This window comes from Melopsittacus undulatus, chromosome 5 (assembly GCF_012275295.1).
Source record: "Melopsittacus undulatus isolate bMelUnd1 chromosome 5, bMelUnd1.mat.Z, whole genome shotgun sequence".
NCBI lineage: Eukaryota > Metazoa > Chordata > Aves > Psittaciformes > Psittaculidae > Melopsittacus > Melopsittacus undulatus.
In genome coordinates, this window is record NC_047531.1 from 31709672 (window position 1) to 31737207 (window position 27536).

Consider the following 27536-nt stretch of genomic DNA (forward strand, 5'->3'; position numbering starts at 1 on the left):
GATTTCTTTTTGTGGTAGGTGCTTGACATGCCTCAGTTCAGTTGCTGCCATTTGTCATAAGATGGCAAAGTACACAATAATCTTTAATTCTGCTTCCACCAGACAAACCTCAACAAAAAGCTTGGGTACAGTCGTGTGGGGTCGTGGCTAAAAAAAAAAAAAGGAAAAAACAAACCTGAAAACCAACTCTGCCTCTATAAATAACACAAAGTGGCAATTACTGCCATGGGCAGTGAAGAAGGGACAGCAGCAAACATATACCCTCTTCATCATTGCAAAGGAAGCAGCCTGGCCTGTCCTGAGATGTGTAAGTGCCACCCTCTTAATTCATCCCCACTTCCACAGGCTCTGAAACCTCTGATCTGGATAAATGCTTCATGCTGAAATTGGGACATAAGAACTTGTAAAAACATAGAAGCTGATTCTAACTTTAATTGGAAATTTGAATACTTTCTTACAGTGAAGAAAAAAAACACCGAACACTGTCATGTATCACTGTGTTCATAACTGCACACATTATTTTAGGATGGAGAGTAAGTGTAGATTTCTAATTGAAATACAGAACCCAATGGAAAACATGATCACTATTCAAAGTTCATTAAAAACACTGGACTTCAGAAGGACTTACTCTTTGTTTTGTCTTTTTCCCTCTACAAAATAAAATGCTTTTTAGCTGTTGTTTCCTTTTGCTTTGCCAAAATCAAACGGAAACATGTAAGGCAGACTTCTGCAATGCAAACTACAGATAACCCTCTGCAGACCATTCTGAAATTAAAATGCATCTGTTCGAAGTGTATGGAGTCACAAACATGAATGTGCGTATTTTTTCTTTTATGCTTCATACCATAGGGTTTTGGAACATACAGCTCTGTAACACAATCTTACTTTAATTTGTGTGTCACATCCATAAAATTGAACTCAGAATGAAAGCTGGAAGAAACAGCCTTTCCACGTCCCTTGTCTCCTTACGAGTTTCCTTTACTTTTGACATTTTGGCTTGCTTCTTTCTGGAGGCCCTTGCTGTCTAGACTGCACTGGTTATTCTGGTAGAGCAATTTCCAGTTGTTACAACGTTGGTTTAACAGTGAAAACACAATCACAATAACAAACCTTGTAGGACTTATTCCTGCATTCTGGATTACCGCTGTATGTCCCTGTTTAGCCAAAACCACAGTGAGAGACTATGCTCTCTTCCTTGTGCTAAATACTAGGGTGTCATTCCTGTCGGGTGGGATATGTACATGGAAGCAAAAAGTCTTAATCCTGTAATGCCATTTACATTCATTATGGTCTACAAGCAGAGCGGCACTAAATCTGTCATTCCCTTTACCTTGCTTTCAGACTCTTTTTTCATGTGCAGAAGGAGACAAGGCAGAGAAGGTGTGGCAGCTGGGCAAACAGGAGCGGCATATTTCACTATGAACTGTGACCCACAAATCCTAAGCAATATTTGTGGAAAAAGAACAATTGCTTTATCCAGGAACAATCTTGTTGGTATTTTCTGGCACTAAGGAAATCATCAAAGGATTTTTTTCCCCCTAACTTAATTTAGAAAAAAAATAGTTTTATTTGTTCTTCAAAAAAAAAAGTCTTCATCTTGTCTAGTCCTTTTTATCATTGGCATTTACTATAGTAGATAAGAGCTGCTGAAAGCCTTCCAATCACAGAGCTTTTGAAGGATGATGGAAACATCAAGCTAATATTTTTGATGGCTTTGGGATCTGAACCCATATCTTCAGGATTAAGGCAGACAAAATGAGAATGAATACCTCTTTACAGAGAAAATCCACCTATCCTTTACCACACAGAGGATTAATCTGTCTGCACAAAGTCTAAAGAAGTGAATTGAGATATTTTTTCTTTTATTATTCATATACAAACTATTTTGGTCCTATTTTGGTATTACCAAAAATGACACAATGCTTTGGCTCTTTGGCTTGGGAATTAATGCCCCAAACGTAAATTAATATGGAACTGCTAATGGATAGTGTTTAGTGTGAGGTGTCCCTGCCCATGGCAGGGGGGTTGGAACTAGATGATCTTAAGGTCCTTTCCACCCCTAACTATTCTGTGATTCCATGATTGTCTATACAGGCTTTTCCTTTTAAATCGCTTATATAAATTGCAGGTAGGAATCAAAAGGTACCCCCTCAGAAAACCAAAGAGAAACTGCTGTAAAAACAGCTAGCAGGTGAGTTCCTCATAGTATCATGATATCCAGCCTCAAGAAATACTCAACTACCATGGGACACCGCACTCACATTTCTTCACACTCTCCAGAAGAAAATCTCTATAGTTGACTCTAACCCCACTGGAATCAATGAAATCCTCCTTTTTATTCCCCAGCTGGACACTAAAACAATTTAGAAGTTATTAAGTGGATACACAGGCAGATTTAGTCTCAATTCTGATCATACTTAGTTTTAAAGTGGATGAATGTTGAACTACTGTAATACAAACAGAGGCAGACTCTTCCTATGATATGCCTGGAGAGAGGTGAAGAGATGGTGAGCAGTTACTGAAGTGAGCAGCTCACCATCGAAATGGAAGAATCACTTTCCAAGACTAAAAGTAAGCCAAAGAACAAATAAAGTTTCTGGAACACACAGCATACACAGAGCGATGAGAGAACTGGGTTTGTTCAGTATTAAAAAGTAAAGGAAAAGGAGAAATCTTAGTGCTGTGTACAATGTCCTGCTGGGAGGCTACTGGAACATTAACATTAAAAGGTGGGATTTCCACCCATGGAGTTATTCAAAACTGAAGTGGAAATGTGTCAAAGCAACCTGATCTAATCAGACCTGCTTTGAGCAGGTTGTTGGCTGGAGGACCTTTCCAACCCACAAGATTCTTTGGTTCTGTGAATGACAGGAAAAAATAAAGTAGTTTTGCTAAATATTGTCAGTAAGAGACCATTACAGACATTCAGAGAGTTTAAAGAAAGTTTCCCTAAGTCTGTATAGCCTAATAATTAATGAACTTTTAATGGCCTTTTCAAATATGAACTATAATGCAGTGTCAATCACATGACTGAAATCAATCAGCTCAGAAGCATATATCATATCACTATGTTTTCTGTGTGCTGGTTGTGTATGCATGTATGTGTGTGTGTACATTTATCATTAAAGAACACACCTAATCTCACAAACTCAACCACTGAAAATAAAGAAAATTCCATAGCTTGGGCAAATTTGTTTTGATACACATATGAAACAGGATGTGGCCAGGTAGTTCAGAAATTTTTACTCTGGACTGCGTCATTTTAATATCATTTTTGCAAACTTTTTTTTGCTATACATCTGCCATACATCAGATAACATAAAACTTGCCCAGAAGTAGACACATATATCTCCACACAGTATATACTGTAGAAGTCTGCTTTATCTGTTCTATGTAACATTATACACATGTACAGATGCAAACTTTGAAATTAAACTAGAACCAAATGTCATAGTATTCTAGAATCTTAGAATAGCTAGGGTTGGAAAGGACCTTAAGATCATCAAATTCCACCCCCCCGCCATGCACACGGACACCTCACAATAAACCATGTCACCCAAGACTCTATCCAACCTGGTCTTGAACACTGCCAGGGATGGAGAATTCACAACCTCCCTGGGCAACCCATTCCAGTACCTCATCACCCTAACAGGAAACAATTTCTTCCTTATATCCAATCTGAACCTCTGCTGTTTAAGTGTCAACCTGTTACCCCTTGTCCTATCACTACAATCCATAATGAAGAGTCCCTCACCACCATTCCTGTAGGCCCCCTTCAGATACTGGAAGGCTGCTATGAGGTCTCCACACAGCCTTCTCTTCTCCAGGCTGAACAGCCCCAACTTTCTCAGCCTGTCTTCATATGGAAGGTGCTCCAGTTCCCTGATCATCCTCGTGGCCTCCTCTGGACTTGTTCCAACAGTTCCATGCCTTTTTTATGTTGAGGACACCAGAACTGCACACAACACTCCAGGTGAGGTCTCACGAGAGCAGAGTAGAGGGGCAGGATCACCTCCTTCAACCTGCTGGTCACGTTCCTTATGATGCAGCCCAGGATACAGTTGGCTTTCTGGGCTGTGAGCACACACTGAAGCCAGCTCATGTTCATTTTCTCATTGGCCAACACCCCCAAGTCCTTCTCTGCCGGGCTGCTCTGAATCTCTTCTCTGCCCAACCTGTAGCTGTGCCTGGGATTGCTCTCACCCAGGTGTAGGACCTTGCAGCTGGCATGGTTAAATTCTATAAGGTTGGCATCAGCCCACCTCACAAGTGTGTCAAGGTCCCTCTGGATGGCATTCCTTCCCTCCAGTATATCAACTGAACCACACAGCTTGGTGTCATTGGCAAACTTGCTGAGGGCACACTCAATCCCACTGTCCATGTCACCGACAAAGACATAGTCATAGTAAGTAAAAAAAGACATAGTAAGTAAAGTTCTAACATCTGTCCTGAGACCAAATGTGTACTGTGGAATTTGGACAAAAATTCCAGTTCTTGAACTAAAATTTTAATTTGGTATTAAAGAAGTTGTTGAATTTTTAATATGAATAAAATCTGTACCTGTAAATCTAGTTATATTCTGCACACTCCATCATAAATTGTTGTCATATACTCATCATATTATGAATAATCTCAGTTTAACAAGAATTTGATCTCTTTTTCTTAAACAAGAGCACAAAAGAAATTATGTACAGAAAATACAGGTAGAAGCATCTGACATTGCTTTGAGATCATGTAATGTAATTTTGCACATGTAGGATTTCTGCCATTACTTAGAAGAGGAATTTTTGTATTTTATTGAGCAACCACAGACAAATCCATATTTTTCTCTTTACACCAGGGAAATCTATTTCATTAAACCATAAGCAAACAATTTACACAACATGCAAGTTTTTAAACTTGGAGATCCACACTTTAGGCACAATAACTTGCAGTAGGCATCTAAATAAAAATTCCTGATGTTGAGTGCTTACAGCTTCCACTGTGGACACAGGCTCCCGGGTCATTTGGGTCAGATTACTGACCTTTTTGAGAAAAGTTAATTCTCTTCTTCAGAAGTACTTCGGTAGATAAGCTGTGCTGGAAACACTGCCAAAATCGATACCTACATCTTAATACTCACACCTGCTGATTCCTGATAAAATCACAGAATGCAAGGCACGCAGGTTGGAAAGGACATCTGAAGGCTGTGTTGGCCAAAGTCCTGCTCACAACAGGGTTAGCTACTGTAGTGAGATGGGTTTGCACAGTACCATGTCTAGCTGAGTTTTGAATACCTGGGGAGATAGAGAGTTTTCTGTCTCCTTGTACAACCTGTCTCAATCTCTCACTACGTTCACAGTGAACAAAAAACCAAAGTCCTATGACCTAAACATGATTTATGATGCTAAAACTCAAGACTTTTGCCTTGTGCACTTCTGAGAACAGTCTGGCTCTGTCTATTCTCTTCCATCAGACAGCAAAGGACAGCATGACATGCCCCTTAGCCTTCTCTTCTCCAGGCTGAAGAAATTCAGATGTCTCAGCATCTCCTTATCTACCACATGCTCTGGCACCTATAACAGCTCAGTGGCCCTGCACTGGGCTTCCTCCAAATCACCAGCGCCTCTTATGCTGGGAGATCACAAAACCGAACACAGAAATTTGCTTCCCTGATCATTCCTCTCCACAGATCAAAACTAATAAATTGACAGGACTGCAGAAACCTTCACATATAAATGACACATAAGGTCAGAACCGTGCTCAATACCTGTGTAGAAAAACAGCATTTTGCCTCCTAACTGAGCCTAAAGAGAATACACACATATACTTTCTTCAGCATGAGAAGATCTGGCATCAGATCTGAAGTCAGCTTCAAACAAGTTGGAGATTACCTCTAAAGCAGACTTTATGGCTGAATGTTCTCATACAATGTGAGGTGGGGTGAAATAACTTTATCCCAACTCCTTGTGCCTGTGAGTAACTTCCACAAGACCCTTTCAACTCTTGGTGACTGCTACATCACCCCTTCACTCTCCACAGAGAAATAGTTGCTTTATTGAAAGGGCCTTTTAAGAGAAAAAGTGTCCCACAATCTGCTGTTTCTCTCTCACACATTTCCAGATTGGGCTCATACCCATCAACCAAGAGTGAGATCTACTCTGAACAAAACTCAGTTTCAACTGCTCAGCAAACAGGTTGGGGCTATCACAGACACAGAGCAGGAAAAATAAGCAAAGGGAACAGTAAACAGTGAGTGGCTGCCTTGTTTATTCAAAGTGCTGTGGTTTATTGATGTTACACACAATCTCAGCTTTACTTGAGCTTGGATATTAGATGTTTTCTCTCCAACCTGAACTGAAAGGGAGTTTTCTTCAGCTGGCTAGAGAAGCTTTCATCAGCCATAAGCAAGCTGTAAACTCCTTCCAATGACATTGTGCCCTCATGTGTAGAAAGAGAATAACCTTAAAGCAAAGGTCCTTCACAGTCACCATGCAGAGTGAGAAGGAAAAACTTAGCTGTCTGCCTTTGGACAAGTCCAGGCAGATTTCTTACATCTTTTTCACCACTAAGGACAAGATAAGAAAAGAACTGAATATACTAGGAGAAGGACAGGCTGCTTCAAAACCAGTAATCAGTTCCTGGCTCCTGTACTAATACCAATACCAAAATGCCAATACTAATAAAGCCACACCTAAGCACAGGCACAATAATAATAAAAATAATGATGATGATAATAGAGAGGGATCTTATTACTGCACTGCAGTGCTGGATGCATCTGGAATGCTTTTATGAAGGAAAGTTCTTTGGCAATGACACCCTGAGAATCTGGAGTGAAATGTGTCTTCTTTCTGAAATAGCAAATGGAAATTAAGTCATCATTTGTGGCAGATTCCTGTATCTGCAAACAAATCCAACTCAAGAAAGGTTGTTGTTTTTAAAAAAAACACAAGCTTAATTCTGTTAGATGACTCCCCCCCAACACATCTATGTAAATTACAACACAAGTATGAAACCTGCCCTAGTATTGATTCAGCTGGCACAACCTCCCCTACAAACCCCTCCTCAGAGCTCCTGCATCAGGGTGGTCTGCTCTCCCTAGCTGCTAGGGAGATGCTGAATTCCTGTGCTTACCTCTCTACCCCAGTGCCTGCTTTTACTGACATGGAGCAGCAGCTTTAATTAGTCCAGCCACACATATACACATGAACGCAGCAAGACTCGTGTTCTTTCTCTTTTGTAAGAGACATGCTAGGTGTTTCATGAACACACTGCTCATCTTCAGGGTGCTCCAGTGGGAGGAAGAATTCATCAGCTATGGAAGCACACACTGTGCAAGCAAAGATTCTCCCATGGCTCGAAGGAAAAGACAGCACATATTTAGTGTCGTTTGCTGTTGTTTGTTGAACCTGGCTGGTGGGCCAAAGTGTGCTGGTCAAGTTTGCAACTCTTCTCCTTGCTTCACTTTGTGAACACTGCTAGTGCAAATAGAGGTATACCTGACCACATCTGAAAGTTTCAGGTTATTTTTGCAATTACATGAAGCTTTGCCACTTTAGGAACAGACTTCTTCAGCTGTCTGTATGAACTTAAGAGCACGTTTACCTGAGATTAAGAACTGGTAGACAGGGAGTCTGAAGAAACATCCAGTGAGATAAAAAACACTGACATCTGATTTGTCTCTTACTCTACTTTTGAAAATTAAAAGTCTTATGTTTGCAAATATCCATAAGAAAAATAAGCTTTCTACTGAAGAAATGAATGCCTGACACCCTTCTGATTTTAAAGGGACTTACCAAAGCTATAAAGGCAAGTTATTAAATCAGAGGTAATGGCTTTACAGGAATATTCATTTTCATATTTTATAGCCAGATATGCACAGCTTTATTTCCCTAATGCAAACCACAATAAAGCAGCTCATGTGGGCTTTAAACTCTTTTGTCTTTGCTGTAGGTTTTCCTGCTTTAGGAAAAAAAAAGAAAGAAAATTATGGTGCATTATTTTCAACAGTGGCAGGAAGTGGGTTTTTAGCTGAATCAGCTTAAAATATTCCAGCTGTGTTCACACTGAAGCATCAAAAATTCTAAGCTTGGGACCAGCTCTCAATGCCAACAAAGTCCTTTCCAGGCCTCAAAAAGTAAATTTGTGAAAAAATGCCAAGCCTCTCCTTGAAAAATAACATCTTAATTGGTTGATATTAAAAAAATACAGAAAGTACCATTCTGAAGATGCAAGTGCTCACATTTTTGTATACTAATTTGATATTGTGCCATGTAAGAGCACTCGACATATTAACAGAGAGGCTATCTGAAAAACCTGCAATGACAGGCATGCAGGCTGGTTATTTCAGACAAGGAAGAATTTCTAAGAACTGTAGAAACTAAATGTGCTAGAAGCTATCTTGTGTTGTTGAAAGGCACCAGAAAGGCCAAAGAAGTATGTCTTTTGCCCCAAGAAAAACACAGTGTTTCATTCCCCAGCTCAATTTGGCTCAATAGAGGGTAAGAAACTCCACTCTTGTCTTGTAAGCTCAGTAGTTAATTCCATGGAGTTTCTGTATCAGTTTTAGGTTCACATCTAGTAAAATGTTTGGGATCAAAAAGAAGAAATCACAAGCACACCTACTGATATATGTATGACACAGTGTTTTGAATGTCCTTTTGCATTAAAACTAAATGAGTGCAGAATTACAAATACACATACCTACTATCTTTTCCTCTTTGTTTCCTATTACACTATTAATTCCTGTGTTCATATATAGCATGATATTTATATTCTTCTGCTGCTGTTCAAAATTATGCATTTTTGGTCTGCTACATGAGAAGGAAAGAAAAGGAACCTCATAATTCGCAGCCATTGAACTGAGTAAGCGTTCAGACATTTGCCTCACATATTTCCCCTATCCCCATAAATTCAACTCTGCAGCTCTTTTAAGCTGAGAGACTGAGAGGTATAGCCTGATTTACACAGATGTTAAAAAGGAGCCAAATATTTGCCCAATTTAATTGATTCTGAGCTGACAGAAATTGATTTATCCTGCATAACATGAAACTTTTAAAAGCAACTGTATTTTTCATTAAGAATGGTAAAATAAAATGTTATTAATTAAAAGAACAAAAAATTAAAAAACTACAACAGATGATCAGAACAGGTGACTAAGAAAGCATATTACTCTGAGGGAAGAACTGAATTTTTTTGCTTGCATTTGCAAAGCATTACAGGAAGTATGAAATTGCAAAGGAAATACTAAAAGGAGACAGTAGTTGAGACAACCAATAGTCGAAAACGAATTTTAGTATGCCACACATTTATTGTGCAACTCTAAAGCAAAGTTCATTTCGCAATGCCTGTCTGACCCTCTTAATGTCTGAAGGTGATGCCTTTAATTAAAGAATTTGGCTTCAGCTTAATTTTGTGTTTTCAGTTTTTCAAAAATAAAACCAACTGCCAAGACACATTTTTTCCCCATTAAGCAACTTGGCAATCTAGGGTGATTCTGATATCGCCTCATCCACATTCTAGAAGATAATCTTGGAGAGGCAATCATTTATCCCACAGCAGTGAGTAAGATTAAGGAGAACAGTTCAATAGTCTGGGCAATTGCTCCAAACTATTTCTAAAGCTTGTATTTCACAAAATCATATGTGTATTTGAATTTTGTACACCAAGTAAAAACTTCTCATAAAAATAGGGTCTGTTTTATATGAAGTTTTAACTTAATTAAAAAAAAAGGCGCAAAAAAACAACAACAAAAAAAACAAACAAAACCCAAAGAAACTCAAACACAACAAACAAACCCAAACCATTCTTTCTTCCCAGATTACTGATGTCATTAAAAAGTCATATCACTCCTGAGATGGTGGCCAAATTAAGGACTGGCCAAATCCAGAATTAAGCACTAAATCACAAAAGTTGTTCATAGATCTAAATCTAAATCTCAAAAGGTGCTAGACCTAACTTTAAGCTTGCTGTGATTTGAGGGCATTCACACACCAGGTCTGAAAATCACTCTCTCTCCCTAACAGCACAGAGACTTCTTAACAGATCCTTCATTGAACTCACTGGCATTGTGTACTGGTGAAATGTTGTTCCAGAGATTTTTCTATCAATTATGATGGTTTGATAGAAAAAAACAAACAAAAAAAAAATCAGGTAATGATGGCATACCATGAGCTACAGTTTTTTGCCTGTAAGGTACAAGAGGGAAGTAGGACATTTCTCCAAAATGTTCTCTCCTGTTTGCATCACTGTCTTGGAATATAAAAGAACTTTTAAGATCATCAGTTAAAAATATTTATACTATGTTTCTGAAAAGATACATAACCTCCATCAACTTTATGCATTCAAGAGGCAAGAGACTTCTCCTCAAGGAGAGACAGTTAACATTATATTCACAAAGATAAGAAAAACTAAACTCCTGAAGGGCAAAATGGTCCCAGCTCAAGCGCGGTTTCATGGGAGAGTCACAGTTATCACTCCTTATCTTCTTTCCACTGTGATACCAGTCTTAGCTTCAGTAAACCAGTAAGCAGGATATCTGCTTCCAGGAAGAAGCCATATTGATGATGGATGACGTAATGTTGCAGATACAATTGCACCAGGATGGAGGTATGAAGGGAAGGGTGGAAGAGCAGATAGCACAAACCCTCCATAAATTACCACTGTTCATTACTGGAAACATGCGCTTATCTTGATTTGCACGCTTCACAGTGAGAAAATCCAACATCACACTAATTCATACAGGTAATAGAGCATTTTTCAGCCCTCTGTTGTATCCCTGAACCCAAGTCTGTAGTCAGATGAATAGGAGAAAACACACAGTCTTCTTTTAACACAGTGTCTGCTGCAGCCATTGCTATCTGAATGTAAGATGAGATGCGAAGGCACACTGTGAATCATCAAACTGTGTCCTTATGACAAAGGCCCTTCCCTGAGAAAGAGTGCCTAGTCTTTCCATTGAGGGAATTGAGAACAGTGAACAGTCAAGCACCGAAAAGAACAAAATACACATGTTGAGGAAATGGCCAGTTCAAATGACAGGATAAGGTCTTGCTCTATGTATTTATTCATGGCAGGATCTCTGTCAACGCACTTTAATAAAATGAGTAATTATTGTGAGTCACGTCACTACATCTGATACACAAAAAGACTTGTGCAGCACCACTTATCAAAGTGCACTGTGAACTCATCCAATATGGGAATGGTTCACAGAGGAGCTCTTGTTACTGGTGCTTGAACAGCCCTGGAAAAGATAGGGCATTAGAAATGTCTATGCCATTTTTCTCTCATCGCATTTCTTTTTAAACATAAAAGAAGATGTGTTATACAATAATGGCAATATAATTGCCTATGTAGGGACTTCGGCATTTGCCTTGGACATGCAACACAATGATGAATGCAAAGAGAGAGCAGTGGAATTGACCAAGATAAGCTGCTTTCTTCTATGACAAGTAGAGAGCTCCAAGATGTGTTGAATGTGTCAAAATGTTCTACGATAAAGTTTGATTTTTCCATACCAAAAGAAAAAAAAATGACATGGTTCAGAGACAGATCAAATTGACTGAGTTGGGGAACAGAAAGAGATTAAAGGGAATAAGTAATCACTCAGATAACAAATCTAGTTTTTTTCATGGAAGAAACACTCATGTCTTCTCAAACTTAGCAAAACTTGGATGAGTTCATCCAAGGGTAGGATTACATTTCTAAGCTTTTCCCCTAAATTTGTGGGCTGATAATTAACTACCTTGAAGACCATGTACTTATTATTGCTGCTTTCCTATGAAGGTACCTCTTGTGGTAACTTCAGAGAGCAAGGAAAGAACTGGACCAGACATTGCCTGTGACTTCAGTTTTACTGCATGATTATTTTCACAACTGAAGTCACAGCACATGGAACATTCTAACCAGAGAAATAATATATGAAATTCTCTTCTCCTGTACATTCATGTCAACAACAACGACAGCAAAGCCAGGTCAGTGACACTGCTACTGAACAAGAATGGGTGTGAAAACAAGCAGATTCAATGCCATTTGGTATGTGGGACCTCTACCCATGGAACTCTAGAAATAATACTGATTTTTTTATATAATGCTTCCTCTAATATTGGTTTTAATTTTATTTTTTTATACATTTAACTCAGTCTATTCAAGTAATTCAATTTCTAGACAAGTAAGATACATTCCATTATGTCTCTGCTTATTTTAACAACAGAAAAGGCAAGAAAAAAAATCTGTATACAGTAATAACCCCCAAAGACTTCAATTTGTAAATTAGATATTTGTCTTGAAGAACAACCAAAAGGTGTCAATTCGACCAAATGTAAAAATATCAGCTTTGCTACTAAAGATCAGAAAAAGAATTATTTTTAGTTGACAGAATTTAAAAGTGATTTCAGTTTTTATGTCTCCAGTGTGAGACAATCAAAGCGGAAGAGTTTTCACATGGTTGGTGTTCAACACTTTATAAACTAGTATGATTTAAGATCTATGAAGCTGTGAAAGCCACAAATCAGTTGCTTTTGCGAAAACCTGACCCACAATTTGCTGAAAATTATGCAACTATATAAACAGTCAAGCGATTTCTCTATAAATTCTGCATATAAAAAAGAATAAAACGATGGTTCTGTCTGTCTGCGTTGTCGTCCCCCCTCCCCCGCCCCCCTTGTTTTAATGCTTTACCTCTACTTCATTTTTCAAGTAGCTTTCATTCCATGGACATCACCAAAGAGCCAATCAACTATTTGAGCATAAACCATTGCCTACTAGACTGTCATCGGCACAAAATCCCCCAAATAATAAATGAACTTTTTATTAACTGTGGTAACATTAACATTACAATGAGGGATTGTTTAAAAACAAGTTGTACTTCTGTTGCTCAAGAGCTCAAAGAAAATGGTTCTCAGTTCCTTTATTTTTCCTTGAGGGTAACCACAGGGGTTGCATTAAATCTTTTAAAATATGTTGACAGTTGAATAAGTGCTGCTGTTGCTCTGGTGACATTTTATGCTTTTTAATTGTCATTAATGAAGCTGACTGATACTTTCTTAAAAGTGCTTTAGGTGTTCTAGCAATTTCTTGACAAAAAGAAGAACAAAACTGTCTGCAAATTAGCCTTGATTTCTCGTATGGTATTTTCACTGGAGACAATGGGAGAATCTGCATGGGAAATATCTGCTTGACCAGACATTTTAGGTAGGAATGCATGAAATGTTCCCAGTAAATTGTGAAATTATCATTTGCTTGTGTGTCTCCATATAAATTCAAATCTCAAAAAAGATTTCTTTGAGCTTATTTTCAAAAACAAGTATTGGAACTGCTTTGAGTAATTCAGAATCTGCTGTTAAAATGGTATGGCCCAACATTTTAGGGTTGCAATAAACCCCAAAATGTAAATATGGGTTTGAATAGAAGTCTGACACTATCCTGGGGTCTAATAACTCCTCTCATATTTTGATAATATTCCCACTGATTTGAGAAGGGCTTTGGCCCCGTAAAGACAGAAGGATACAGCTCCCAGTTATCTGTTCAGGGACATGCAGCAATGAGGAGGAACGCACGTAGCTTGAGAAACAGCAGGCACTATACTTTATAGTTCATAAACAGATAAGGTACATTGTTTGCGGTGGGGAGAAATAAACTATGGTGCTTTAAATTATGATGGGTGGTTTAAGTGGATTAAAGAAGATTTATTCTATGGAGGAGTCAGAAGAGGTAAGAGAAGGGGGGATGGTATACTAATAGCATACGGAGAGGTCTTGAGCCCTTTAGTTCCCCTGTGCCAGGTTCCCTTGCTCTTGCATCTTCCATGGTAACACAGCTGATGAGTCTCCAACACTAATACAGCCTCTGCACCACAACAGGCTTCATATCTTTGCAATTTCAGAATCAGAAAAAGCTGGAGCCATCTTTCTTTCTTCAACTGCAGCAGCTCTTCAAGTGCAGATATACAAATACTGATGAGTCGAGCCATTGCAGTTGAACAGGACAATTAGGTCATGACAAATCACTCAAAAAAAACCCCTGAGATCCCCTTTGTCCAATTCTCTGCAGGCCTAGTGCCATGTATAACCATGTATACCTGTGCAAAGCAAGCAGTTCAGCTCCAGATTGACCTTTCCCTTCACCCAAGTAAATGGCCATACAAAGTGCAAAGCAATAGAAATCAGGCCCCAGGGTTCTGTATGGCACTGCAATTTCCAAGACAGGGTGCAGACAGCAGTAAGTTCCATGCGCACATCAGACGTGCATTTAACAATCTCAGCTAAGTCATGAGCTACATTTTAATTAGACAAGAGGCCAGGCTTTTGATTTCAAAAACAGAAGTTAGGGTTGCAGTCCTTCTCCCATTGAAGTTAATTGCACAATCCCTATTATCAGGCTCTTGAGGTATTACCCAGGCTTACTTTTTAATTACATTTGAGTCTTAATGAAGTAGATGGCAAATAGAAAAGCAGCCCATGATTCAAACGATTCGCATTTTTATCTTTTCTGATGAACAACAGAATAGGTCAAGATACTTGCTGGATTTTCCCATGAGAAATGCCGCAATGTGAATAAGCTCAATTGACTTGATCCTGAAGGAGCAGGTTAGCTTTGAAACACATCACTCATTTTCTCCTCCTGTATACATTCTACCCCCAAAACTTAGGCAATGCAATTACAGACACCAAGCCAAATCTAATTCAGAACTTGAAAAATATCATGTAAGTATCCTAAGCTTGAATGACTTGTCTTTATTGTCTAATGTCATTTAAAACATAAGGAGTCCTAATTATAGTTTTATTTTCAAATCATGCACTTCAAAAGAGTGACAATTCTCCATAATAACTGACAACTTCTCAGGGCATGCAGACAGTCAATAACTTGGTATTTCTACATGATTTAAAAACAATAAGCTATGAAGCAGCTTATGCAGAAAGAGTATGTTACCACACTTGACTAGAGAACAATCCGAAGTTTCACTTTTTTCTCTTATATCAGTACCCATGTAAATAAATGAAGATTTATAGAACAAAAGTTCATGCTACAGGTGGGGCCACTACCTTGTTATACATAACAACCTGCAAATTCTTCTCACACTATGAAAGTTATTTTTAAGCCTGGTTACCAGATGGTAAGAAACAAAGTTACTGGATCTGTATTATACAAAAAGCTCAGCTCTTTATTTCAGATATTACTTGTCATCTTATAAAATGCATTTTTTTTTATTTTTAAAAATAAAAATCAAGGACTTTAAAACATTTTAATGCTTTAAGATTGAATGTTGAGATAAGTATTAGAGAAAGTAAAATGTCCATTTTAAGATAATGCAATAGTATTGCAAAGCTCTAGTGACAATTTCCCCTAAATTCCACTGTGTCTTAGAGACTCAGTTTTATCTATGCAAAGCATTACTTTAAAAATCAAGGAGAGGACACAGGATACACAATAATGACTGTACATAGTATTGCAGAAATGGGCTGTAATTGAGGCAGCCCAACAAGGTTACAGTCTGGAACTGGAGAGCTGGGACTATATCCCCAGGGCTGGCATGGTGTGGCAGAGCTCTTGGGGCCCAAGAGACTCACCAGACATAAGGGTTGCTGGGACATAAAGCTGTCATAACCCCTTTTAAAGGATGGAGGGACAACTTCCTCTCGCAAAGAAAATTGAAGTTTCCATTCACACAGCTAGTATTTTCTCTAAATCCTTAGGTCTGAGGTTTTTTGCCCTATGGGTGGTTCCCATTTACCCTTCATTGTGATTCTTTCCCATTCACAAGGTTAGATACCACAGAACTTGACTACTTCCTTCCTCATGCTCATACCAGAGCTCAGGGGAAGCCTAGCTTACTTTCATGGTCACCATAGACACAAAGTGGAAATATGAATCAGCCTGTCCTGTGTAACTGAAACCCGCAGGTGTAACACATAACCACAGCCAAACTTGATTGTGTGTCAAGTTGTGCTGAATCAGTACCATCTACATTAAGTCAGCATTATTTAACTAAGGAAAAGAAATTCCCACCTACTTCTTCATTTGGCAGTCCCTCCTTGGAATGCAATATCTACTGTTGCTTTTGCTGGAACCATGCCATTTTTTACCTATCAAGTACTGCACTCACACGTTTAGGGCTCTATACAATGCACAGTATTTTGTAATGTGTTCAGCCTGATGGTTGGTATTTGTGGAAGGTATAAATTGGAAGCTGTCTTTCATGATGTCTGTCAGACTTCAGAGTACACAGTTTTAATCACTGTGGAAAACAGCAGTTTGAGATACTTTTTAGCTATGGTTATTTAAAAAGTGATTCTTTAAAGACTATTCAGAGCACAGAGAATATCCCCATGGCAGTTGCAGGGCATCCCTGCCATAGTGAACCACAAAACCACACATCCTAATGCAGACAGTAGTGGTGCAGCAAGTAGCCCTTATGCCTCAAAGACAGTCACAGAAAATGCAGAGGGCTGAACAAAGCCAACAACCCTATAGTTAGTGACAGAAAAATTCTGCTCAGATATAACAGAAACTGTAAACTGAAGAACACATACTGAAGTGGTGGCTAAAATCTGCATTTAAGACTGGGATTAATACTGGGAGAATAAGCTACCTTACTATTAAAAGTAATACTGGGGTAAAGACAGCAACAAAGTACCACTCATCACATCAGAAGTAAAAGCACCTTTCTGTTAACAATAATAATCTTGATTGCTTATTTATAATATGCAGGCATCAGTGATTGCTCTATGCAATGCAAATCTAACACACTGTACAAAGAGCACAAAGGAGGATATTTTGTCAAGGGGTTGTGTGCCTTGCTAGCTATCTTGGTAAGCCATCAGGCAGCCTGATTTCCCAGGTACAACATGTCTCAGCTGGGCACTGAATGAAAGCAACTCGAGTTATTATATTTCCACTACATGCCATGTGCTATCATCTTTCCCAAACAAAATTAAGTATGAAAAATAAAAACTTTAGTTATTAATCCATAATAACTCTTAAAATAAAGATAATGTATTGTTAATTATGTACCTATAGCTACGGTAGCAATGAACTTCATGTAAAAATCAAGTTTAGGCTAAGGGGTACCTCAGCAACACAAACCAGAAATAATTGTGGCCGCAGATCAAAAAGCCAATTTCTACTCTGTTATTGAATTTAAGGGGAAAAAAGAAAATGTTCAATCATAACATTTGCTTAAGAATGTTTATCTTCTTTCTTACCATTGAATGTTAAGAACACCCTTGCTTGAGGCTGGGAAGATCCTTTTACACTGCTAAAGTAAATAAATATCCCAATCAACACGTGCAGTGCAAGAGATGCCATCTCTTCAGATTTGCAACTTAATATCCAAGAAATTAAACCTGAAAGACAGAGATATTGCATTATTGTTACACCATTGTGTGAAGCAAAAACAACACTACAGAAAGACCTGTGTTAGAAAGCTCTTCCAGCTAAAGCCATAATATATGACAATGTGAAGGAGGTACAGCACTTCTGTTTTGCCTTTGTGCAGTTAAGAATGGTTTTCCCCAGCAGTCTGCTGTGCTGGCACAATAGGACCTCTCTGCCTGTTTGTATGAACCAACAGAGCCTGAGTTTTGGCTAAGGCAGACTACATCATTAGATTCAGTTTATTTAAAATAAGGACAATTCCACCTGCTGGAAAGATAATTATACTAAATGTCAAGGCAGAGCAAAGCAAGGACAGGAGATAAAGTTTCATGAATAAAAATCTGGCTGATATTTTTAGGTGTCTCTCCTTACTTTACATCATATTTGATCTCCCTTGTGTTTGGGGGGAGGTTTGTGTTGTTGTTTCCTTGTTTTGCCCTTTTTTTTTCCTTTTAATATTTTAAATCAAAGGTGCTTGGAAATTAGCTCTAAGTTTTAGTAAGTTCTCTAATAGCCCTTTAGGCCTTCTTTTAAGATTAAATCCTGAACATGTACATCACTCATTTCAAAGCCATTGAGACCAAAAATATTTCAACGTGCTTGAAAGCATTATTAAACATTTGCTTTTTGGGTCAACTCCTTTCTAGATACTTACCTGCTCTCATAGACTTCTACAGAACACTAAGAATACCCAATGTTGGACAGTGCATTGCACTTAATGCTTCTGTGACTCCTCCTGCACATCTGCTGAATCTACATTAATTTCATACAGTTTAGTTGCTGAGAAAACTGAGCTCCTCAGAAAATCAGAAAACATCCCTAAACTAATCTGTATCTTTCCTTAGCTCAGGGAGAGCTTTTGCTCATGAGAGTCAGTGGCACTTTGTTATCAATCCAAATGGACCAGATCCATAAAACCCAGCAGGTATTAGATGCTGAATATTGCAGATCTATAATGCTCCTAAATGGCATCTCTCAAAAAACTGAATTCCAAATTCCACTTCACCCATGCTAACAACTTTGTTCTTCAGCTCAGATGCAAAACGTGTTTTATTAACACATCCTCCTTTTGGCCCATTTTAATTCCCTGATATATGTTTTTTTTTCCAGCATCAACAGCCCTTCTCCTAGACACCACTTCCTGGTTAATCAGGTGATATATTCGATTATATGGTAACTGGAAGCACTTTGAAGGAAACAACCCCTACAGCTTGAAGATAGCACTAAAGGCTATGCATTTATTTCATTAAGAGTTGTTGCCCATGCAATTCTTTTACACTTCTTTAACTTGGTTCTACTTTAGCACTACAGTCCCTCCAGTGGAAGCCAGTATTTCTACATGCTTGTTCATTTGGCCCCTCTGAGATTCTCACCTGTCCTAAAAGAGCCGGCTGTAACCCACCACAGCACAGCAGGAATGAGCTGTCAGGCAGGGATGACTTTAGGACATTAATTTGGGCCGGATCCACACCACTGCCTTAGCAGTAAAAGCCCAGTATCTCATTACTACCTGTCATTCCCTATCCACTCACTGTAAATCATTTGGAAGGTTTCCCTCTGCATGAGAACTTTATACTAAGTTGGAGGTGGGAAGGAGCAAACACACAGCTCTGTAGCCCACACTCTAAACTCCCCATTATTTGTTCCGTACCAAGAAATGCAGAGCAAGTAATGCTGCAAGTCTGCTAATTGACAAAAACACCAGTGTCAGGAATTTGCCAGCTACAGATCTGGTCTACAGGAGAAACATATCGATACTGGCCCCATTCCAAATTATCTCTAAGGATCTGTTAACTAATAAAACGGTAGTTGCAGCATTTTCGCCAAGAATAATTTTTAGACAGGCTGCCTGAACTCCAGTATTAATGCTGCTTTGTGGGCTTTAAATTTAAAACCTTGTGACTAGCCCATGGGATACCCTTTAACTTACCCCTCTTCTAAGAGAGAAAGGCCATTAAATCCAGATAAATTTTCTCTGTCAGGCCAAAACAAATAGCCAATCATACAGAACATGTGATTTAACAGATGCAGTGGGGTTAGTACTTTACAGTAGTAGCACTATGTTTTCTTTGCAATAGAGATAAAAAGTCAAAGAGGAACAAGTGTGTGGCTTTCCTCTCTTCCTTTAAATAATACTGGAGGAAATAATAATAGTAAAAAAACCCTTTCAACGCTCTTTCCCTCCCACTCTCATGCCTCCTGCCAATTCTAGTGCAATCAGTTGCAGGAGTGAAATATTGCTACATTTCATTGCTCAAATTGCAGATCTTCACTGTTAACACAGAAATGACAGGCAAATGTAAGATTCAATTTCTGAGCTGCATGGTTCCTACCCAGCTGTTAGACACATAAATGAAAAACGCATATGGTGCCGAAAAGGTACCTCAGGGTGTCTGACATGTGAGTTACCTAGTGGAAATAGGTTTAATTTCAGAGATTTACATAGCTGGTAACTGAACATAAACTCAATGCAGGTTTGACTCTTGGTTTGGGCTTATATCCCAGTTCTGAATTTATCTCAGTAAGTCATGATACTATATTCAGCATGTCCCATGCACATGATCTGGGCTGACAACCCACAGACCTTAAAACCTTCCAAGTACTTTTAAAGTATCTTTCAGGACAGGCAAAAAGCAACATCTAATTACATTTCTGATCTAATTCCCTATTCTAACTGTAAACAAACTGGCAAACCACTACTAAAGTGAAGTGGTGAAGTTTTCCTGCCACAGAGGGCACTTGCAGCATGCTGTATTGCTTTTGGAAAGTACTATACAGCTTTGCTGTGAAGTGCTGTGCAGGTGTCATCTGCTACAGGCAGAGTCCTACCCTTAAAATCTGTAAGGAAAATCATAGAGAAAAAAAAAAAAAGGAAGAAAGAAAGTGAGGAAAAAACCCACAAACAAACACAGACTATGTTAATATAGAAAATATTCCTTTAACTGTGTACAGCAGGAAAATTCAATCATCAAAGACATTTCACATCTACCACAGCAAAGAAAGAGAACTTTCAATTACGCTTACCCAGCAATTGGAGGAACCAGGGATACAGATTTCTATTTGGTCTCTATCAGTTTACAGACTCCAGTGCTGCTACCAGAATAATTCCAAACCAGGCTCACTGGGGGGGTGGGGAGAAATAAAAGAAAAAGAAAATAAAGTCTCTCCTCCCGGTGCTTGCAAAGGTACTCCCGGCTCCTCTGCAGAACAATCCCTGTAGCCGCACTCCTAACGCGCCAGGAGCGCTTCTCCCCAGCCCTCAGTTGAGCACCTAGGAGTGAATGGAAAGCGGCCGGGCGGTGACGGCGACCGCTCTGGTTTCCAGTTACAGGCGCTGCCCTGCCCTCGCCGCGCTGCTGAAGCGCTGCTCCGCGGCCTCCGGTGCATCATTAGCGGAGCGGAGCGGGGCTGGAGCTCATAAATAACTGCGAGGCCACACCCCGCCCGGCGCGGCGGCGGCGGCTGCACCGTATGGGCAGCGTGGGGCGGCAGCTTCGCTTTCCAAGACCGGCGGCTGCCGCTCCGCTCAGCAGAGCGTACATAACCGTGCCCCGTGCTTCGCTGCGCGGTGGAATGGGGGCACAGTGCAGTCAATAGCTCTCTAAGGAACACACAACGCAACACCACCCCGTCCCCCCTCGTCTTGGCCCCGAGGGGTTTCAGCGGCAGGTAGCCTCTGACTCGCATCCATCTCCCACTCCCGCAGTTTACGCGCCCGCGGGACTCGCTGGAGACGGGAGGGAAACTCTCCAGGAAAGTTTCTGCCCCTCCATGCGGGCCGTGCCGCGGCTCCCTGCGCGCTCCGACGGCAGCGCCGGGTTGAAGCCGACTCCGGGGTTGTGAGGCGGCGCCGGGGTTGGGGGGAGAAGCGGGTACCCGGGGAGCGGCGAGGGCAGAGGGTTCCGGAGAGCTTTCGGGGGAGGCCGGTAGGTGTCACTGTGAAGAGAGGGAAAGAGGCAGGGATGTAATGAGGATAAATCCATATCGCGTCCGGCACCGGCCGGAGGGGATCCCCCCTTCTAAATTATTTCCTCGATTTGATACTCTGCAGGAAATTGAGTGTACAAGAGGAAGAAAAGAGTGTTCGAGCAACAGTTAGATTTGTAGCTCAGTGTCCCGATTGCTCCAGCATGCCTGGCACTTCAATTGCTCAAGCTGAATTTGTCCCCACGATGTTGAATGAATTCTGGTTTTGGTGAGATACGTGCTTTCATGACAGTGGGACAGCTTGGAAAATTTTTCCCTCAAGTGTCATGAAAATGTGAACTTCAGCATAGTAGCGTTAAAGGAACTAGGATTTTCCAAACAGCAGCATTTGGATTCTGGGTGAGGTTTGCCTAGGTTGTCTTGCAAATGTGTTGTGTGCTGGTCTGACCTGCCGGGCTGTAGGGTACTGTCGCAGCAGTAGTGCACATCTCATCATCCACTTGCAGCTTTGTCCTACAGGCAGAAATATATTAACAAGTACCCACAATGAATCAGTGCACACACTCAAGTTATAATTTTGTGTCCAGCTATTAGGCAGTAGCCATACTAACCAAGGCAGACAATAATACTAATGCATTATAGACAAAGAGCAGAGAGTAGCCTGAACACAGTGCCTTTAGTAAACAAATTTTGTCTATACGTGTGGATGTCTTTATGGCCTGTGTCTATAGGTTACTTCATGTCAGAGCTTATCACATGAGTTAGGGTCACACATATTTTGAAGACCATTTTACCCCCAGGATTCAGCCTAGCAAAGTTAATGCTTTCTTCAAGTCAGAAATTCCAGCATTATAAGGCACTTGTAATCCCAGAGAACATGAAAGTATGGGATGGTCCTTCCGCTGAAATGAACCATCAGATTTGCAACACATGCCAGAAAATAAATGAGTCCAGAATTGTGAAAAACATGATCATTTCAGATCATAATTTGAGGATGAATTAGGTGATGGCATCAGATGAATAAACTCTCCAGATGATAAGTCTTAAAAAATGTTGATGCTCTTCCAGTTCTCCTCCTTAACACAAATAAACTATGACAAAATTTATGAACATTTGCTGTCCTAGAGAGCAGTTAAACTAAGTCATCAGAGAGCTTGTTCTCTCCATGGGCAGGCAACATGGTTGTGAACATTATGCTGCTTATCCTTGAAACATGATGTTCAAATGCTTCGGCCTGACAGCAGCACCCTGGCAAACGGAGAAGTCACTTGTCTGCCTTGGAAAATCCCCATGGCTAAGTGCAATTGGAGATCACCACACCAAGCAACAGAAGTGAATCACCTAATTCTCCATCTTGCTGTGGCCTATGCAGGGTGATTCAGAGGAGAGTGCACACAAAACCACAAAGCAAATACGAAGTAACTTCTCTTTTAGGAGATGTTTGGGAGATGTGTAATGGGTGGCAATACCAGTCAAGGAAAACCAAAAATGTTTCCATGAAATACCAACACTAAGAATTGTGATGATTCTAACAGTCCTCCACAAATATTTTTGCCATAAATATTTAAAAAAGAAAAAGTATGACGATTCTACATTTTCTGCTTAAAATTCAGAGTAGTAATCTTCTAGGTAAAATCATAAACATGTATTCCTAATAATACAGCATTAGAAAAAGACAAGAAAAAGAATATGCTCAAGCGTGAATCAACATCAGCATTAGTTAAAGTCACTTGTATTTGTCAGTTCTTTTGTATGTCTGGACACTTGGGAGCCATCTGGCTATCTGCATTTCTTCTTCATATGTTCTGGCTACATCAGAGATAAAAAGGTAAAATGGAACATTGAGGAAAATTATGGGGCTTTCCGACACTCCCTCAAGGACTTTGGGTTTATAAAATAGCAAATGAACTACAAAGAGACAAACACAAAACTTTAATCTATGAGATACCATCACACTCATATATCTGTTAGGCAATGCGAGAGTATGCTAATTTTAAAAACAAAAAGCAATTTTAAACAAGAATAAGCATGCCATATTGATTTATTTGTATTTAACATGTGCATATGTGCAGGTCAGAGCATGATAATTAACTTTAAAAAGCAGTTTGAACTTCACAGCTGGGCTAAGCGAAATGGTTAAACTTTGACTTTAGATGTTTTGTAATAGCATGTATTAGCTTCAAGCAAAACTTATGGAATGGAAATTACTTCTCCAAACTATGAGGTGGGGTTTCAGTATTTTCTGGCATGAATAAGCCCTGTGAGTGAAATGAAAAGTATGCAAGACACTTGCTTTCCAGGCTGTGTATTTTACAGGGTAGCAGGAGATGAAGATAAATAAGTTGGACTCTGCTTTGCTGCTGATGTTTAATCATTCTTCTATTTAATAATTCTTCTGTTACACAAAGCATATGAGGTGGCATGCCATTTGCTTCTCATTCTGATTCATTGCATATGAGATTTATAACTAAGGGCAGTTACCCCAGGTTGCATCACTTATATCAGGGCAGAGTCAGGCACTGGCTCCCAGCTTTGGAGTTGGAGCAGTGCTGACTTGCAATGTGATCTGAGCAACCCAAACCTCATGGCCAAAACAAACAGATGCTGATTTTGTTGTATCTATGCATGGTGCTTGCTTCTTACCCAAACAAATCATCCTAATGGATCCAGGCCCAAACACTACCTGAAGCCAGGAATAAGACAAGAGAGGGCAGTTACTTAACATTGTGTTTTGGGGGTGGCTTTCTGTTTTGTTTTGCTTCGTTTTATTTCTCTCCACTTAGATTTTGTGATCCTGCAAAAGTGAAATTTACAAGAGGCAGTAGGACCAGAAGGAACACAGGTTTAGATGAGGGAAGGCAGAGAAAAGAAACTTAAGAGGGATGAAGATGGCAGAGGAGGAAGACAGGAACCTCCTGAGACACAGTTGGACAACTAAAGACAGCAAAGTGACAGGGAATCAAATAATTCCACTGCATTGGTAGCAACTAGCCATTAAGAAGATCATCAGGCACAATAGTCAATTTCTGCTTTGAACACAAGCTCAATCTTGCAATTCAGACAGGATCAAACACTACCTGTTATAATGAAAAATGTAGTAAAGGCATTATAAAGTGACCATCCAAAGTAATCTCTTCCTTCCTTAAAAAAAAGAGCTGTGTCTACAGTAGGTGTCCAGATTCCAAGTGATGAGAGAAAATGCTGATTTTTTCTGTCCTCATTTGTTAGTATCAAATTGCCTTATAGACATGCAAGGTCTTTAGGTAATCCAATTAGTTCATTGTTGGTTATTTTCTTTCTTACAGTTACAAGAACTGGGGAAGGTGTGAAATATATCAGCAGTTTATTGTGGGAAAGCTATTGGGTGTTTGTTCTGAAGGTGTGGTGATATGAGTAGCCAATTATATTCTTTTTCACAATAAATTGTCCAAAGATTCAAGAGACAGGAAAGAGAAAGCTACTGGTGATACCACAGTGTGATCAGAGATGGTGTAAAGTCCTTGGACACAATGTGCCCTAAATTGTCAATGGGCTTATTCAAGTGGATCACATAAGGGCTGCTCATGAAGAGTGAGACTTCATTATCAAGGTCAAAGCCTTAAAAAAGTGCTGGCATGCAACTAAAAATGAGTTGTCAAACTGAATTCACCAGTTTGCTTTTGACTGCTTCAAGTTCTGTGAAAGTCCATTTGCAAGAGACAATTTGTCTTTTCACTGCCTAAGAAAAATTAGATGCTTAGGACCAGGATCATTGTAACCACATTAATGACGCTATTATCTGTATGGGAACAGAAGAAAACATACTCTTAGCTTGATAAAATTCCAGTTATCTCATCAAATAGACCCAGCTCTGAATGGCTTCCCTGAAAGTCAGTGAGCTAACACTTCATAGTGACCTCTGTCATTGAACAGCCTATGATTTTGGTAAGGTCATAATCAAATAACTATGTCTGTACACAAAATGTAAGCTGATTCCTGGTATGCTACCAGGCTTTCATGCCTCCCCCTTTCAGTGAGGCAACCACATTATAGCTGTTTCTAGGAGAAATAGTGTTTTGGTCAGATTTTCCACCTTTTAGCCACTATGACTAGATGAGGTCAGTGATATAACCAGAGTCACTCTGCTTGCACAAAGCTGGGTTTGAGTTTCTAACAAATAAACAAGTCACCATTATTTCACAAGTTGATCAGTAAGAATATGTGTTAGGAAGAGTTGAATGAAGGCCAACTGTATCCTGGGCTGCATCAAAAGAAGCAGGTCGAAGGAGGTGATCCTGCCCCTCTACTCTGCTCTCATGAGACCTCACTTGGAGTGTTGTGTGCAGTTCTGGTGTCCTCAACATAAAATGGACATGGAAATGTTGGAAAAAGTCCAGAGGAGGGCCACGAGGATGATCAGGGGACTGGAGCACCTCCTGTATGAAGACAGGCTGAGAAAGTTGGGGCTGCTTATCCTGGAGAAGAGAAGGCTGCATGGATACCTCATAGCAGCCTTCCAGTATCTGAAGGGGGCTTATGAGGATGCTGGTGAGGGACTCTTCATTATGGATTGTAGTGACAGGACAAGGGGTAAAGGGTTAAAACTTAAACAGGGGAAGTTTAGATTGGATATAAGGAGGAAATTCTTTACTATGAGGGTGGTGAGGCATTGGAATGGGTTGCCCAGGGAAGTTGTGAATGCTCCATCCCTGCAGTGTTCAAGACCAGGTTGTATGAAGCCTTGGGTGATATGGTTTAGTGTGAGGTGTCCCTGGCCATGGCAGGGGGGTTGGAACTAGATGATCTTAAGGTCCTTTCCAACTGTCATGGGTTCAGCAGCAGCAGTCATTTTTCTCCTTCTTGGTAGCTGGTGCAGTGCTGTGTTTTGACTTCCGGGCTGAGAACGGTTGCTGATAGCGAGTATGTTTTCAGTTACTGCTCGGGTGTTTGGTTTGTTCAAGGCCTTTTTCTCAGCTCATGCTCTGCCAGGGAGGAGGGGAGGCCGGGAGGAAGGAGAGGGAGGACACCTGACCCAGGCTAGCCAAAGAGGTATTCCATACCATAAGCACGTCATACCCAGGATGTAACCAGGAGAGACCCGGAAGGGCTGGAGCACTGGGGGGATGGAGGAGGTATCGGTTGGTGCTCGGTTGGGCAGGGTGGGGTTAGTTATGGGTCGTTGGCTGGTGAGGTGTTGTATTCTCTTCACTTGTTATTGGCTTTATAATTATTATTTGTAGTAGTAGTGGCGGTAGTGATTTGTGTTGTGCCTTAGCTATTAAACCGTTCTTATCTCAATCTGTGGGGGCTACATTGTTTGGATTCTCCTTCCTAACTCTCTGGGAGTTGGGGGAGCAAAGGGGGGGGGGGGGAGTTAGTGAACGAGCTGTGTGTGGACTTTGTTTTAAACCACGACACCAACCCTAACTATTCTATGCTTCTAAAATTCTATGATTCTAATGTAAAGGAATGGGTCATTAATTTACAAGGATGCCTTCAGGCCAAGCAAGCCATAAATGCAAGAAAGCACAAGTGCACAGAGGATGCAACATTTTGTAATCTGTGCATTGTAAGTGTTTGGAATGAAAGACCTATGGTGCAAGGAGCTCTACAGACACACACAGAAGTAAGGAAGGAGCGGTTAAGGAGAAGCATTTTATCCAGACAGATAAAGGAAAGGAAAGGAGGAGAGAAAATTACTGCAGGGTAGAGGGGGACAGTGACAGAACCTTGGGCATGATGGCCATTTCCAGCACCACATGCCACTCTCCAGCCTCGTGCTTGATCCATTGCTATATGCCACAGGGCTCACAGGACTCAAAGTCCTCTCACTCTGTTAAAAGGAGATTTTGGAAAGGTAATTTTTTTGCCATTGATACTTCAGCGTTTATAAAGCATTAAGTGAAAAAACTGGTTTGACAAATTAAAAATAAATAAAAAAGAAAAAAATAGCAGCTTATGATTTTTTTTCCCTTATCTTGGATATAAAGCACACTCTTTGAAGCCTGATTCTATAAAACTACCCACTACAATCTGGTCCCAGATCATATACCAGCACAGTCCTACTTCCCACCATCCTTCATCTTCAAAAGAAGATGCATAGCTTGCACTCTTTGATTTGCTTTGTTCTCTGTAGGTACAGTTTAGGATTTACAGATTATATTTGTCAGCTAATTGCTCACTGCGCATTGTTTTCTTTCTGCAAGCTGTTACTATGGGAGAGGAGCAGAAGGACCATTCCGTATGTCTTGTGCTTCCCTAAACATAACCTGTTGGAC

General features: G+C 40.1%; 1 protein-coding gene across 1 annotated transcript in view; it reads right to left on the reverse strand.

Annotated features, from left to right (window-relative positions):
- SEMA3C (semaphorin 3C) overlaps window positions 1–20847 on the reverse strand; it is a 122402-nt gene extending 101555 nt beyond the window's left edge. The window contains exons 1-2 of the mRNA XM_005148381.4: window positions 20377–20847; window positions 17181–17321 (exon numbers count right to left, since the gene is read on the reverse strand). Of these exons, the coding sequence (XP_005148438.1) occupies window positions 17181–17283 (103 nt within the window). The 5' untranslated portion in view covers window positions 17284–17321; window positions 20377–20847. The remainder of the gene's footprint in view (window positions 1–17180; window positions 17322–20376) is intronic.
- Window positions 20848–27536: the final 6689 nt, after the last annotated feature.